Below are 12202 nucleotides of genomic sequence, written 5' to 3'. Positions count from 1 at the left end.
TGGATTGCCTGTGATAATCATCTTATTTGGATATGTAACTAAATGTGTAAAATAAGCCTCTGGCCCTCACCAGTGTGGCTCAGTTGGTTAGAGTGTTGTCCCATACACCAAAAAGTGGTGAGTTCAATTCCTGATAAGGGCACATACCCAGTCTGTTTGATCCCCAGTCTGGTTGTGTACGAGAGGCAACTGATTGATGTTTCTTTCTCTCTTTCTCCCTTCCTCTCTAAATATCAATAAAAAATAATAAAATAAACTTTTGTAGTATGAATTAAGAGGTAAGAGCGTCAAGGACTTGAAATATTGAACTCTAGGAAATTTATTGCAATCCAGTTTGGAGAGAGAGAGATGATTTCTGAAAGTGTTTTTACAAAAACACTTAACATTTAAATATCATCTATCAAATATTCATTAAACATGTGTATAGCACTTTCTAAGAACTCACAGGGATATAAAAGTATGCTCTGGTCCTGAGTTTTTCTTCCAGGGTAATCTATAGTTAAAAACAACTAAAAATATTGAAATGCAGACATTAAATAAGTTAAATACAAACCATTACCACCAATATATGCTATATAAGTCAGAGATTTGGTCCTATTTATTTTCTACAAAGTATGACGAATTTTTGTTTCCTTAACTGTGAAATTGGTTATTATGATGCCTGTATGATGTTGGATATGTAAAACCCAGCTATAATGCATACAATCCACATATATAGTTAAATATATTTTTATTGATTTCAGAGAGGAAAGGAGAGGGAGATAGAAACATCAATGATGAGAGAGCATCATTGATTGGCTGCTTCCTGCATGCTCCCTACTGGAGATTGAGCCTGGAACCTGGGCATGTGCCCTGACTGGGAATCGAGCCGTGACCTCCTAGTTCATGGGTCTGTGCTCAACCACTGAGCCACACTGGCTGGATCCACATATATTCTTTCTACACTTACATATGTTTTTCATTGAAAAAGTAATGTATAGTATGTGGCAAAAATATACAAGTAGAACAAAAATGAAAAGTAAATCTTCTCATTCAAGACCCAAATTCCCCTCCCTCCCTCCCTCCCTCCCTCCCTCCCTCCCTCCCTCCCTCCCTCCCTCCCTCCCTCCCTCCTTTCTTTCTTTCTTTCTTTCTTTCTTTCTTTCTTTCTTTCTTTCTTTCTTTCTTTCTTTCTTTCTTTCTTTCTTTCTTTCTTTGTTAATCCTCACTCAAGGATATTTTTCCATTTGTTTTTAGAGAGAGTGGAAGGGAGGGGAAAGACAGAGAGAGAAACATCAGTGTGAGAGAGAGACACATAGATTGGTTGCCTCCTACACACGCCCTGACCAGGGCTGGAGATCGAGCCTGCAACCGAGGTATGTGCCATTGACCGGGATTGAACCCGGGACCCTTCACTCCGCAGGCTGACACTCTTATCCACTGAGCCAGACTGGCTACGGCTGCGTTTTCCACATAAAAGTAGTTTTTGGCCCAGCCAGTTTGACTCAGTGGTTGAGTGTCGACCTATGAGCTAGGGAGTCATAGTTTGATTCCCAGTCAGGGCATATGCCTGGCTTGCATGCTTGATCTCCTGTGTACAGCATGCAGGAGGCAGCTGATCAATGATTCTCTTCAGTGATGTTTCTATCTCTGTCCCTCTCCCTTCCTCTCTGAAATCAATAAAAATACGTTAAAAAAAAAATAAAATAAAAGTAGATTTGGGCAGTCTTTCCTATCATCAAATACAGATTTTTAAAATATACATTCTTGTTTTACCATTATTAATGATTGCTGAGTATTTCATTGTTTGAGCATATAATAATATAACCCGTCTCTTCTCCCAGCACTTGTTTAATGTGTTTAAAATATGTTAAATTTAAAATCTTCCTCTCTTTAGGGTCAACACACTGTCCTGAGAGTCCACCCTCCCAAGAAGAAGGGACAGGAAGAAAGGTCTCTTTGTAAGAAAGCCTTGTTTATCCCATGAACCAGACAGCGAAAAACGGATTGGAGTGCATCAGGACTCCAGAGCCAGAAATACGGCTCAGAAAAGGACTCCAACTTGATGGTACAAGGAGAGGTGATAATGACAATCACCAAGGAGATTTGGAGCCTGTTTTAGAGGCATCTGTTCTTTCTACCCATCTTAAAAAAGTAAGTTGATGTGTTAAGACGGTAAGACAAATTTATGGAAGTATGGCTGGAGAGAGGATAGAGTTTTGAAAAGGAACCTTGAGCACATTTGTAAGTTTTTATTCAGAATAATTTGAAATCTCTTATTAAATCAGGTAGGTATTACTTGATTTCATAGTAATGCCTTTTCTGTTGACCCTTAAAATCATAATCTACTTTATCTTGTTTGAGAAAGGAAATGGGTTGTGTAGTGCTTTAGTGATGACATATTGTTTATATTTTTGGAGAATGTTTTTTTTTTTTTTACATTTTATTGATTTTTTACAGAGAGGAAGGGAGAGAGATAAAGAGCTAGAAACACCGATGAGAGAGAAACATCGATCAGCTGCCTCATGCACACCTCCTACTGTGGATGTGCCCGCAACCAAGGTACATGCCCTTGACCAGAATCAAACCTGGGACCTTTCAGTCCACAGGCCGGCACTCTAGCCCAGCTGTGGGCAAACTAGGGCCCGCGGGTCGGAATCGGCCCGTTTGAAATGAATAAAACTATTGAAATAAAAGACTGTACCCTTTTATGTAATGATGTTTACTTTGAATTTATACTAGTTCACACAAACACTCCATCCATGCTTTTGTTCTGGCCCTCCGGTCCAGTTTAAGAATCCATTGTGGCCCTCGAGTCAAAAAGTTTGCCCACCCCTGCTCTAGCCACTGAGTCAAACCGGTTAGGGCATATTTTTGGAGAAATTTTGTTTGCATGCTAGAAATACTTCTGCAGATATGGTTTATCTCTAGTGCATATCTTGGAAATCAGTAGAGTTCTGAGAAGAGAAGGCAGATCTTTCACTTCCCAGAGAAAAGAACAGCTTTTAAATTATTCAAGCAACTATTCCTAGAAAGAACAAAGGTAGAAATAGCTGTAGACAGCATTAGAAAGTTATTGCTACGTGCTTTGGTACCTTGGAAATATGTAGCATGCATTCAATATTCTGGATCTAGTACAGTGTTTCTCAAATTGTAGGTTGTCCCCATTAAGAGTTTATGAAATTAATTTTGGTACTAAACGCAGTATTTAAAAATTAAACAGCAAATTAGAATAAATATTGAGCTGCACATATGCAGGAATATACATTTAAACAAACTGTTATTTGGTGAAATTGTTTAGCTTTATATATATGCATATCCTATCTAATAAAAGAGAAACATGGTAATTAGCGTACAACCGCTACCCTTCCCATTGGCTAATCAGGGCGATATGCAAATTAACTGCCAGCCAAGATGGTGGCCGGCAGCCAGGCAGCTGGAAGCGAACGTGAGGCTTGCTTGCTTCAGTGACGGAGGACTCCAGTGTTCCCCGCCTGCTGCTGCCGGCTTCTGAGCTGCAACTCTAAGCAACTATGTTACAAATATAGAAGCTAAACAAAACCCCAGAACCTGCTTTAGTCGCTGGGCTTCAGCCAGCAGGATCGCAACATTGTTTCAAATACAGAAGGTAAACAAAGGCCAGAAACCTGCTTTCAGCAGCGGAGGCCTAAGAGCTGGAGCCAAGCCTCAGAGCTAAAGCTGGCCCAGAATAAAAAAGAAAAAAGAAAAGGAGGGGTTGGGAGCTTCAGTGACCTGCCAGCCTGAAAATAGCCCTCAGCCCCTCACCCAGACTGGCCAGGCACCCCAGTGGGGGCCGCCACCCGGAAGGGTGTGTGACCAGCTGCAAACAGCCATCATCCCCTCACCCAGGCTGGCCAGGCACCCCAGTGGGGAACCCCACCCTGATCCAGGACACCCTTCAGGGCAAACCAGCCGGCCCCCACCCGTGCACCAGGCCTGTATCCTATATAGGTAATATGCCTCCCAGCACCGGGATCAGTGGAGCCGCGAGGCCTCCTGGCACCAGGATCAGCGTGACAGGGGACAGCACCCAAACCCCCTGATCGCCCTGCGGCTCTGTGTGTGACAGGGGGCAGGGCCACAACCTCCCTATCGGCCCTGCTCTGTTCGTGACAGGGGAAGGCGCCCCAACCCCCTGATCGGCCCTGCTCTGTGCCTGATAGGGGGGAGCTCCCCAACCCCCTGATCACCCTGTGGCTCTGTGTGTGACAGGGTGCGGCGCCCCAACCCACCCCCCCACGGGCCCTGCTGTGTGGGTGATAGAGGGCGACGCCCCAACCGCCCCCCACGGTCCCTGCTCTGTGTGACGGGGTATAGCCATAACCTCCCCATCGGCCCTGCCCTGAGTGTGACAGGGTGCGGCGCCCCAAACCCCTGATCCGCCCTGCTCTGTGCGTGACAGGGGGCGGTGCCCCAACTCCCCTATCGGCCCTACTCTGTGTGTGACGGGGTAGCTCCCCAAGCCCCTGATGGGCCCTGCTCTGTGCGTGACAGGGGGTGGCGCCGCAACCTGCCCATCGACCCTGCCTTGAGTGTGACAGGGGGCGGTGCCCCAACCCCCCAATCAGCCCTACCCTGAGCGTGACTGAGGGTGGCATCACAACCTCCCGATCCGCCCTGCTCTGTGCATGACAGGGGCAGCGCCCCAACTCCCCAATCGGCCCTGCTCTGAGCCCTAACAGGGGCTGCACCTAGGGATTGGGCCTGCCCTCTGCCACCCAGGAGCAGGCCTAAGCCAGCAGGTCGTTATCTCCCGAGGGGTCCCAGACTGGGAGAGGGCACAGGCTGGGCTGAGGGGCCCCCCCTTCCCCCCAAGTGCACAAATTTTTATGCACCGGGCCTCTAGTCTATAATAATAAAAGCATAATATGCTAATTAGACCAGATGTCCTTCTGGACGACATTCCGGATGAAGCCGGGTTTGTGAGGAAAGCCCGGGTCCCGGGTGCCAGAGGGAAGCCAGTGCCGGCAGGTGTGGGAAGGAAGGCCTACTCTTGCACGAATTTCATATATCAGGCCTCTAGTGTGTGTGTGTGTGTGTGTGTATTTGGATAACATATACAGTTCTTACTGTGAGTCATAGTTAAAAATGTTTTGAAAGACTTCTTGAAACTGCATCTTTACCATTCTAAGAGATATGCTTATGTGGGTAATAGTGGTGCTGGTTTGAACTCCAGTTGGTTGTCTTGTTTGTTGAGATCTTTTTATAATAATTTCACCAGGGCTTTGTAGCAATATAGGCTATTGTGGTAAGAAATTTGAGCTCACTTTTTCTTTTATTCTTGGTACTACTTTATAACTTTATACTAGACTAGGGGCCCAGTGTACAAATTCATGCACCTTGAAAGGAACTTTGGGTTGCGAGGCTGCGGTGGGCACAGGGGTGGGTCTCGGCCCATCCTCGGTGCCCTCGCCCAGCCCCCTGTCTCCTGGCAGCCCTGCTCTTGCCGCCACCACTCCCATGCGCTGATGGCGCCAGCCCCGCTCGCACCCGCTGATGGCACAGAGCTATTTGGGCTGGCACCTGCAATAAGTGTGAGTGGCAGCTGCTGCCCCGATCGCCCCTCAGAAGCAGGGGGAGGTGGAGAAGCCCTCGGGCAATCAGGGCCAGCAACTGCCACTCACACCTGCCGACGGTGCCGAGCAATCGGGACTGACACCAGGCGCCAGCAAGCGGGTGTGAGCAGCGGCTCTGGCGTGGGCTGCAGGTGCGAGTGGGGCCAGCGCCAGGTGCCAGCAGTGGGTGTGAGCGGTGGCTCTGGCGAGAGCTGCGGGTGCAAGTGGGGCCAGCGCCAGCAGTGGGTGCGAACAGTGTCTCCGGCACTGGCAGCGGGTGCAAGCAAGGCCGTCGCTGGCAGTGGGTGCGAGAGGCAGCTGCCGGCTCCGATCGCCCCTCAGGAGCAGGGGAAGGTAGAGAAGCCTTGAGGGGCGATTGGGGCCAGCAGCTGCCACTCGCACCCACTGACAGCACCAAGCGATTGGGGTGCGAGCTGGGCCAGTGCTGGCAGCAGGTGGGAGCGCCAGGCAGGACTGCAGCGCGTGGAGCAAAGAATTTTCAGTGACCACCAGAGGTTCGCCCCAATGATAGCAACCGGCACTCCTCCTTGGTCTGGCGCCCTCGCTCACCTGCTCCATCATCCCGCAGTGGCCGATGCCCGCCATGTTCCGCGCTCTGCCCCCTGCTGCCGACACCCGCCATGTTCCGTGTGTGTCCCCTGGTCAGCACACATCATAGTGACCAGTTGTTCGGTTGTTCCGCCATTCGGTCTGTTTGCATATTAGGGTTTTATATATATAGATTGTGCTACAATGACTGATTATTTGCATGCATGTGCTTGCAAGTGCTGCACACACACAGGCAGATAAGTAATTTATAGAATTTAAAAAAACCTATTTGCCTACTGCAACTGTAAGTGTAATTTGACCTATAAACTAGCATTATTGTTTAAAAAGAAGTTTGATGGATATCTTGGGCAAGAACTTCCTTTTACATTTAAGACTTTGCTTTCTTGTTGCCACTTTGTAGTAATAACTGGCCTGGTGCAGAGATTTGTGCACATTGAAAGGCAATTAATTAGAAGAAGGATTCATGCAGTAATTGCATTAAAAATTACAAGTCAAAATCTATCTATCTATCTACCTACCTACCTATCTATCTATCTATCTATCTATCTATCTATCTATCTATCTAAAGAGCCAGGGTCCGTAACATCCAAAACGACCGAAGAGACAACCGAATGCCAGGCTGCACGTGCAGCAGGCTCAGGGGACTGGTGAGTGGGCCAGTGTTGGAAGAGTGTATTCTCCAGGGTATATTCCTGTCTTGTGCCCTGAGCTGCTGGGAGATTCTCTGGCCACCTGAGATCCTGAACTGGCATAAGTGTTTGGAAAATCATTCTCTTACTCGTTTTTATTAATAGTTCTCAGGTGTATGTGTAGCTCACATTTATTTCATTGTTTAATATTAGAAGTATTTTCCTCTAGCCGGCTTTACTCAGTGGTTAGAGCATCGGCCTATGAACTGAAGGGTTGCAGGTCTGATTTTAGTCAAGGTAATATACCTCGGTTGCAGACTTGATCCCAGGCCCTGGTCACGGTGCCAGCAGGAGGCAACCAATTGATGTGTCTTTCTTACATGGATATTTCTCTCTCTGTCTCCCCACTTCCCTTCTACTCTGTAAAAATCAATGGAAAAAATATCCTCAGGTGAGGGTAAACAGCAACAAAAACTAGTAGAAGTGTTTTGGGTCTTTATTTAGAAGTTTGGCAGTGTTTTTTTTGTGACCAGTGGTAATGCTTTTGCTGTAGGAACTTAATTTTTACTTATATGAATTAGCCGATGTTAAAATTGGTTTTGTTAGATGTTGTTTCATTTAAAGTTGGAGTTTCTGAGAACTTATCGATACCAAGTAAGGACTTAGTGTATATGCACATTGTTGCACACAGATCTCTAGAATATACGTATTAATCTTGCATGACTGAAACTATACCAATTGAATAGCAACTCCTCATTCTCCCCACGCCTCAGTCCCTGGCAACCACTATTCTACTTTCTGCTTCTATGAGTTTGACTACTTTAGATATCTCTCTAAGTGAAATCATACAGTATTTGTCCTGTGACTGGCTTATTTCACCCAATATAATGCCAACATATGTTTGTCTGTGTTTTAGCATATGACAAGACTTCTTTTTTTATTTTTCCCTTTTTATTGAATTTATTGGGGTGATGCTGGTTAACAATATTACCAGGTTCAGGTAAACAGTTCCACAATACATCATCTGTACTCTGTACTGTGTGCTTACCACCCCAAGTCAAATCTCCTTCCATCACCATTTAAAGACTTCTTTTTTAAGGATGAATAATATTACATTATATATATGTACCACACATTGTCTTTATCCATTCTTCCACTATGGATTTTTAGGTTGTTTCCACCTTTCGGCTATTGTGAATAATGCTGCAGATATTTCTTCAAGATACTGTCTTCAGTTCTTTTGGATAAATACTCAGAAATGGGATTACTGGTCATATGGTAGTTCTATTTTTAATTTTTTGAGGAACTTCTATACTGCTTTCTATAGTAGCAGCATTATTTTACATGCCCATCAACAGTGCCCAAAGGTTCCAATTTCTCCACATTCTCATCAACACTTACTATTTTCTTTTTTGAATATGGCCATCCTAACAAATGTGACGTGGTATCTCATTCCAGCTTTGATTTGCACTTCCCTGATGATTAGTGATGTTGAGCATTTAAAAAACCATATATTTTTATTGATTTCAGAGAAGAAGGGAAAGGGAGAGAGAGAGAGGAACGTAAATGAGAGAGAATCTTTGATTACCTACCTCCTGCACTTACTCCCACTACTAGAGATTGAGCCTGCAACACGAGCATGTACCCTGACCTGGCATCAAACCTTGGCTTCCTGGTTCATAGGTCAATGCTCAACCACTGAGCCACACCGGCTGGGCAAGCATTTTTTTCATATACCTTTTGGCCACTTATATGTCTTTGAAGAAATGTGTATTCAAGTCCTTTGCCAATTTTTAAAGCAGGTTATTTTATTTTTTTGCTATTGAGTTTAGAAGTTTCTTATATATTTTGGATATTAACCCTTTTTTAGGATATATGGGTTGCAAATATTTTCTTCTATTCCATCGGTTACTTTTTCACCCTGTTGATTGTTTTCTTTGCTGTGCAGGAGCTTTTTTTTTTTTTTAAATGTTATTTCCTTAAAGCAGTGACTTTCAACCAGTGATGGAAGAATTTTTTTTTTAAATATATATTTTATTGATTTTTTACAGAGAGGAAGGGAGAGGGATAGAGAGTTAGAAACATCGATGAGAGAGAAACATCGATCAGCTGCCTCCTGCACACTCCCGACTGGGGATGTGCCCGCAACCAAGGTACATGCCCTTGACAGGAATCAAACCTGGGACCTTTCAATCTGCAGGCCGACGCTGTATCCACTGAACCAAACCGGTTAGGGCTGTACAGGAGCTTTTTATTTTTTATTTATTTATTTTTTAATATATTTTATTGATTTATTACAGAGAGGAAGGGAGAGGAATAGAGAGTTAGAAACATCGATGAGAGAGAAACATCAGCTGCCTCCTGCACACTCCCTACTGGGGATGTGCCCGCAACCAAGGTACATGCCCTTGACCAGAATCAAACCTGGGACCCTTCAGTCCACAGTCTGACACTCTGGACTGTGGGCAAACCAGTTAGGGCTGTGCAGGAGCTTTTTAATGTAATGTAGTCCCACTTGTCTAATTTTGCTTTTGGTATCATATCCAAGAAATCACTTCCAAGACCAATATTTTGAAGCTTTTCCTCCATGTTTTCTTCTAGGAGATTTATAGTTTCAGGTCTTATATTATATATCTACACTAATAAAAGAGAAAAATGGTAATTGGCGTACGACCGATACCCTTTTCATTGGCTAATCAGCGAGATATGCAAATTAACTGCCAACTAAGATGGCAGTTAACCGCCAACAAAGATGGCGGCTAATTTGCATTTTGCAGGCAGGATGATACAGCGCCATCCAAGAGCGGGTTGGGGGTGTGAGTGCCAGCAGTCGCCCGAGACCCGATCCCGCCGGCAGACCCGGACGCGGGCAGGCGGGGCGGCTGCGGCCTCCGCTGCGTCCTCCCGCAGTCACGCCCTCAACCCGCAAGAGCTGAGGGAAGAGAGGGCCCCGCCCCCAGGGGGTCCTGTGCGAGATGCTTCAGGTCAGGGCCACCCAGGAAGGAGGAGCCGCCTGCAGGTAACCCCCACCTACAGGAGTGGCGGGTGCTCACCTGTCTTGGAAAGCCTTTGTCGGGTCTGGGGCACTCGCCAGGTGCCGGTTGGTCCCACTGTCGCCCCGGCTGGCTGGGCTGAGGCGCCCAGGACAGAGGAGACCTCATGCGTGAGTTTAGGACTTGCCGAAGCGGGTGAGCGCTGTTCTCGGAGCCGGGCCCGAACCAGGTCTGCGTCCTGTTTGCAGAGCCGCTCCTGGGCCCCGAGTGGGGAGGGGTCCCAGACGACTCTGGATAAAGTTGTCAGGACCATGTCCCGGCGGCGGGGGCCTCGCCCTGCGCAGTCCACCACCTGAGCTCAGGCCCCGGGGCCCACACCCCCAATCACCGGCTCAGACACCCCCCATCGATGCATTTTCAATCCAGCAACACCCCGAGCCAGGCCAGGAGGGCTCAGGCACTGCAGGCTGCTTGGCAGCTTCTGGTGGCCCCGGAAACAGTGGAAATAGTGCCGTGAGCCCATCTGGGTGCCAGCGTGTGGCCGTGGCGTGGGTGACTGTGACATGTACCCGCGTGTTTATCCGTGTTCCGTGCTGCATGTGCCATTAAATGTGTGATGAAGCACGTGCGGGGCAGAGCGGGAGATCGTGGGGAGCTGGGAGTTCCCTGCCCAGGCCTAATGCCTTGGCCAGAGGCGTTGGGCCTGGGCAGGGGCGGAGCCTGCAACTGCGGGGAGCTGGGGGTCCCCTGTCCAGGCCTGACACCTCTGCCGGAGGCCTCAGGCCTGGGCAAGGGGCCAATCCTGCGATTGGAGGGTGATGGGGGTCAACGCCTGAGGGCTCCCAGTATGTGAGAGGGGGCAGGTTGGGCTGAGGGACACTCCCCCCCCCCCCCAGTGCACGAATTTCGTGCACTGGGCCCCTAGTATAATATATATGTATTATATATATATATATTTTAGTTAAATCATTACGAAGTGATTTTTGTATATGTGCACACCATTTATTGCAGAAACTATCTTTTCCCTATTATGTAGTCTTGCCACTCTTTTTATTTATTTTTTTTACTGTTCTTTTCCATTGGTCTGTATGTATATTTTTTCTAAATGTATTTTTATTGATTTTAGAGAGTAAGGGACAGGGAGAGAGCGAGATGGAAACATCAGTGATGAAAGAGAATCATTGATTGGCTGCCTCCTGCACACCCCTATTGGGGATCCAGCCCACAACCTAGGTATGTGCCCTTGATTGGAATCAAACCCAGGACCCTTCAGTCCGCAAGCCGACACTCTATCCACTGAGCCAAACTGGCTAGGGCTGTATGTCTTTATGGCAGTATCATACTGTTACAGTAGCTTTGTATTATGTTTTGAAGTAAGGACTTGTAATGCCTCTAGCTTTGTTATTCTTGCTCAAGTCTTTATGACTATTTGGGGTCCTTTCTCATTTTATATAAATTTTAAGATTGTTCTATGGCTTGGGTTAAAGAAAGTGGCAATGAATAAACAGAAATAGAAGAGGGTCGCCTTGGCCGGTTTGGCTCAGTGGATGGAGCGTCGTCCTGCGCGGAATGAAGGGTCCCAGGTTGATTTCGGCCAAGGGCACATACCTGGGTTGCTGGCTCGATCCCCAGTCGGGGGCGTGAGGGAGGCAACTGATCAATGATTCTCTGTCATCATTGATGTTTCTGTCTATCCCTCTCCCTTCCTCTCTAAAGTCAATAAAAATATATTTTTTTAAAAAAAAAGAAGAGGGTTGACCAGGTTATTTAACACAGGGTTGGAAAACCTATCATCTAGCCTTATAGAATAGGCAGGTTATTTAATTTCTCGGAATTTGTTTTTTTCGCATGTCATAGGACAGTAGATGATGTATGTGTTCCTTTCCAGTTAAAAATAAGAATGTACATTTTTATCAATTTCTTGATATTAAGAAATGTTTTCAAATATACACAGCGAACTGTTCTGAAATATACTCATATCCAATTTAAAAAACTGATGTGATAAAGAAAACAATACTTCTGCCAGTTTCTAGAAGTGACTGTAATTGAACGCTTAGTAAAGGCTGATCGAAAGTGGAGAAGAGGAAAGAAGGGGAGCGTGTGTGTAGGGCATTTCAAGTAACCGGAGTAGTGTGTGCAAGGTTCTTAGTCTGAAAAGAACTTGGCCTATTTGGAAAGTGTGGTGAGTGAATGGGGGAGGATTGTAAGAGATGAAGTAAAAAAAATATATAGGTAAGGACTCTTGTAAACTGTGATTGGAGAAAGTGCGTTGGAGGCCATTGGAAGATTTTAAGCAGAGGAGTGATAAGATCTTATTTACATTCTAAAAAATTTTAATGTTTGGCTTTCATGTGAAGACATATTGGTACATTTTTTTGGGGGGAGAGAAAATTATAGATGAGCTAGGAAGCTGCTACAGAAATTTGTGAAAGTAGCTTAGTCTGGGTTGGTGGTG

The 12202-nt window shown here is 46.1% G+C and overlaps 1 protein-coding gene across 3 annotated transcripts in view; it reads left to right on the top strand.

The window, feature by feature from the left end:
* The window catches only part of ADIPOR2 (adiponectin receptor 2), an 84903-nt gene that overhangs the window by 22108 nt on the left and 50593 nt on the right, over positions 1-12202 (top strand). For all 3 annotated transcript variants that reach the window (XM_036297544.1, XM_036297542.1, XM_036297543.1), the window contains one exon: positions 1877-2133. In XM_036297544.1, coding sequence (XP_036153437.1) covers positions 1963-2133 — 171 coding nt within the window. In that variant the 5' untranslated portion in view covers positions 1877-1962. The remainder of the gene's footprint in view (positions 1-1876; positions 2134-12202) is intronic.

The sequence above is a fragment of the Myotis myotis genome, unplaced genomic scaffold, assembly GCF_014108235.1.
Source record: "Myotis myotis isolate mMyoMyo1 unplaced genomic scaffold, mMyoMyo1.p scaffold_m19_p_3, whole genome shotgun sequence".
Lineage (NCBI taxonomy): Eukaryota > Metazoa > Chordata > Mammalia > Chiroptera > Vespertilionidae > Myotis > Myotis myotis.
The sequence above is the reverse complement of the archived record's forward strand: the minus strand, read 5'-3'. Positions and strand labels throughout refer to the sequence as shown.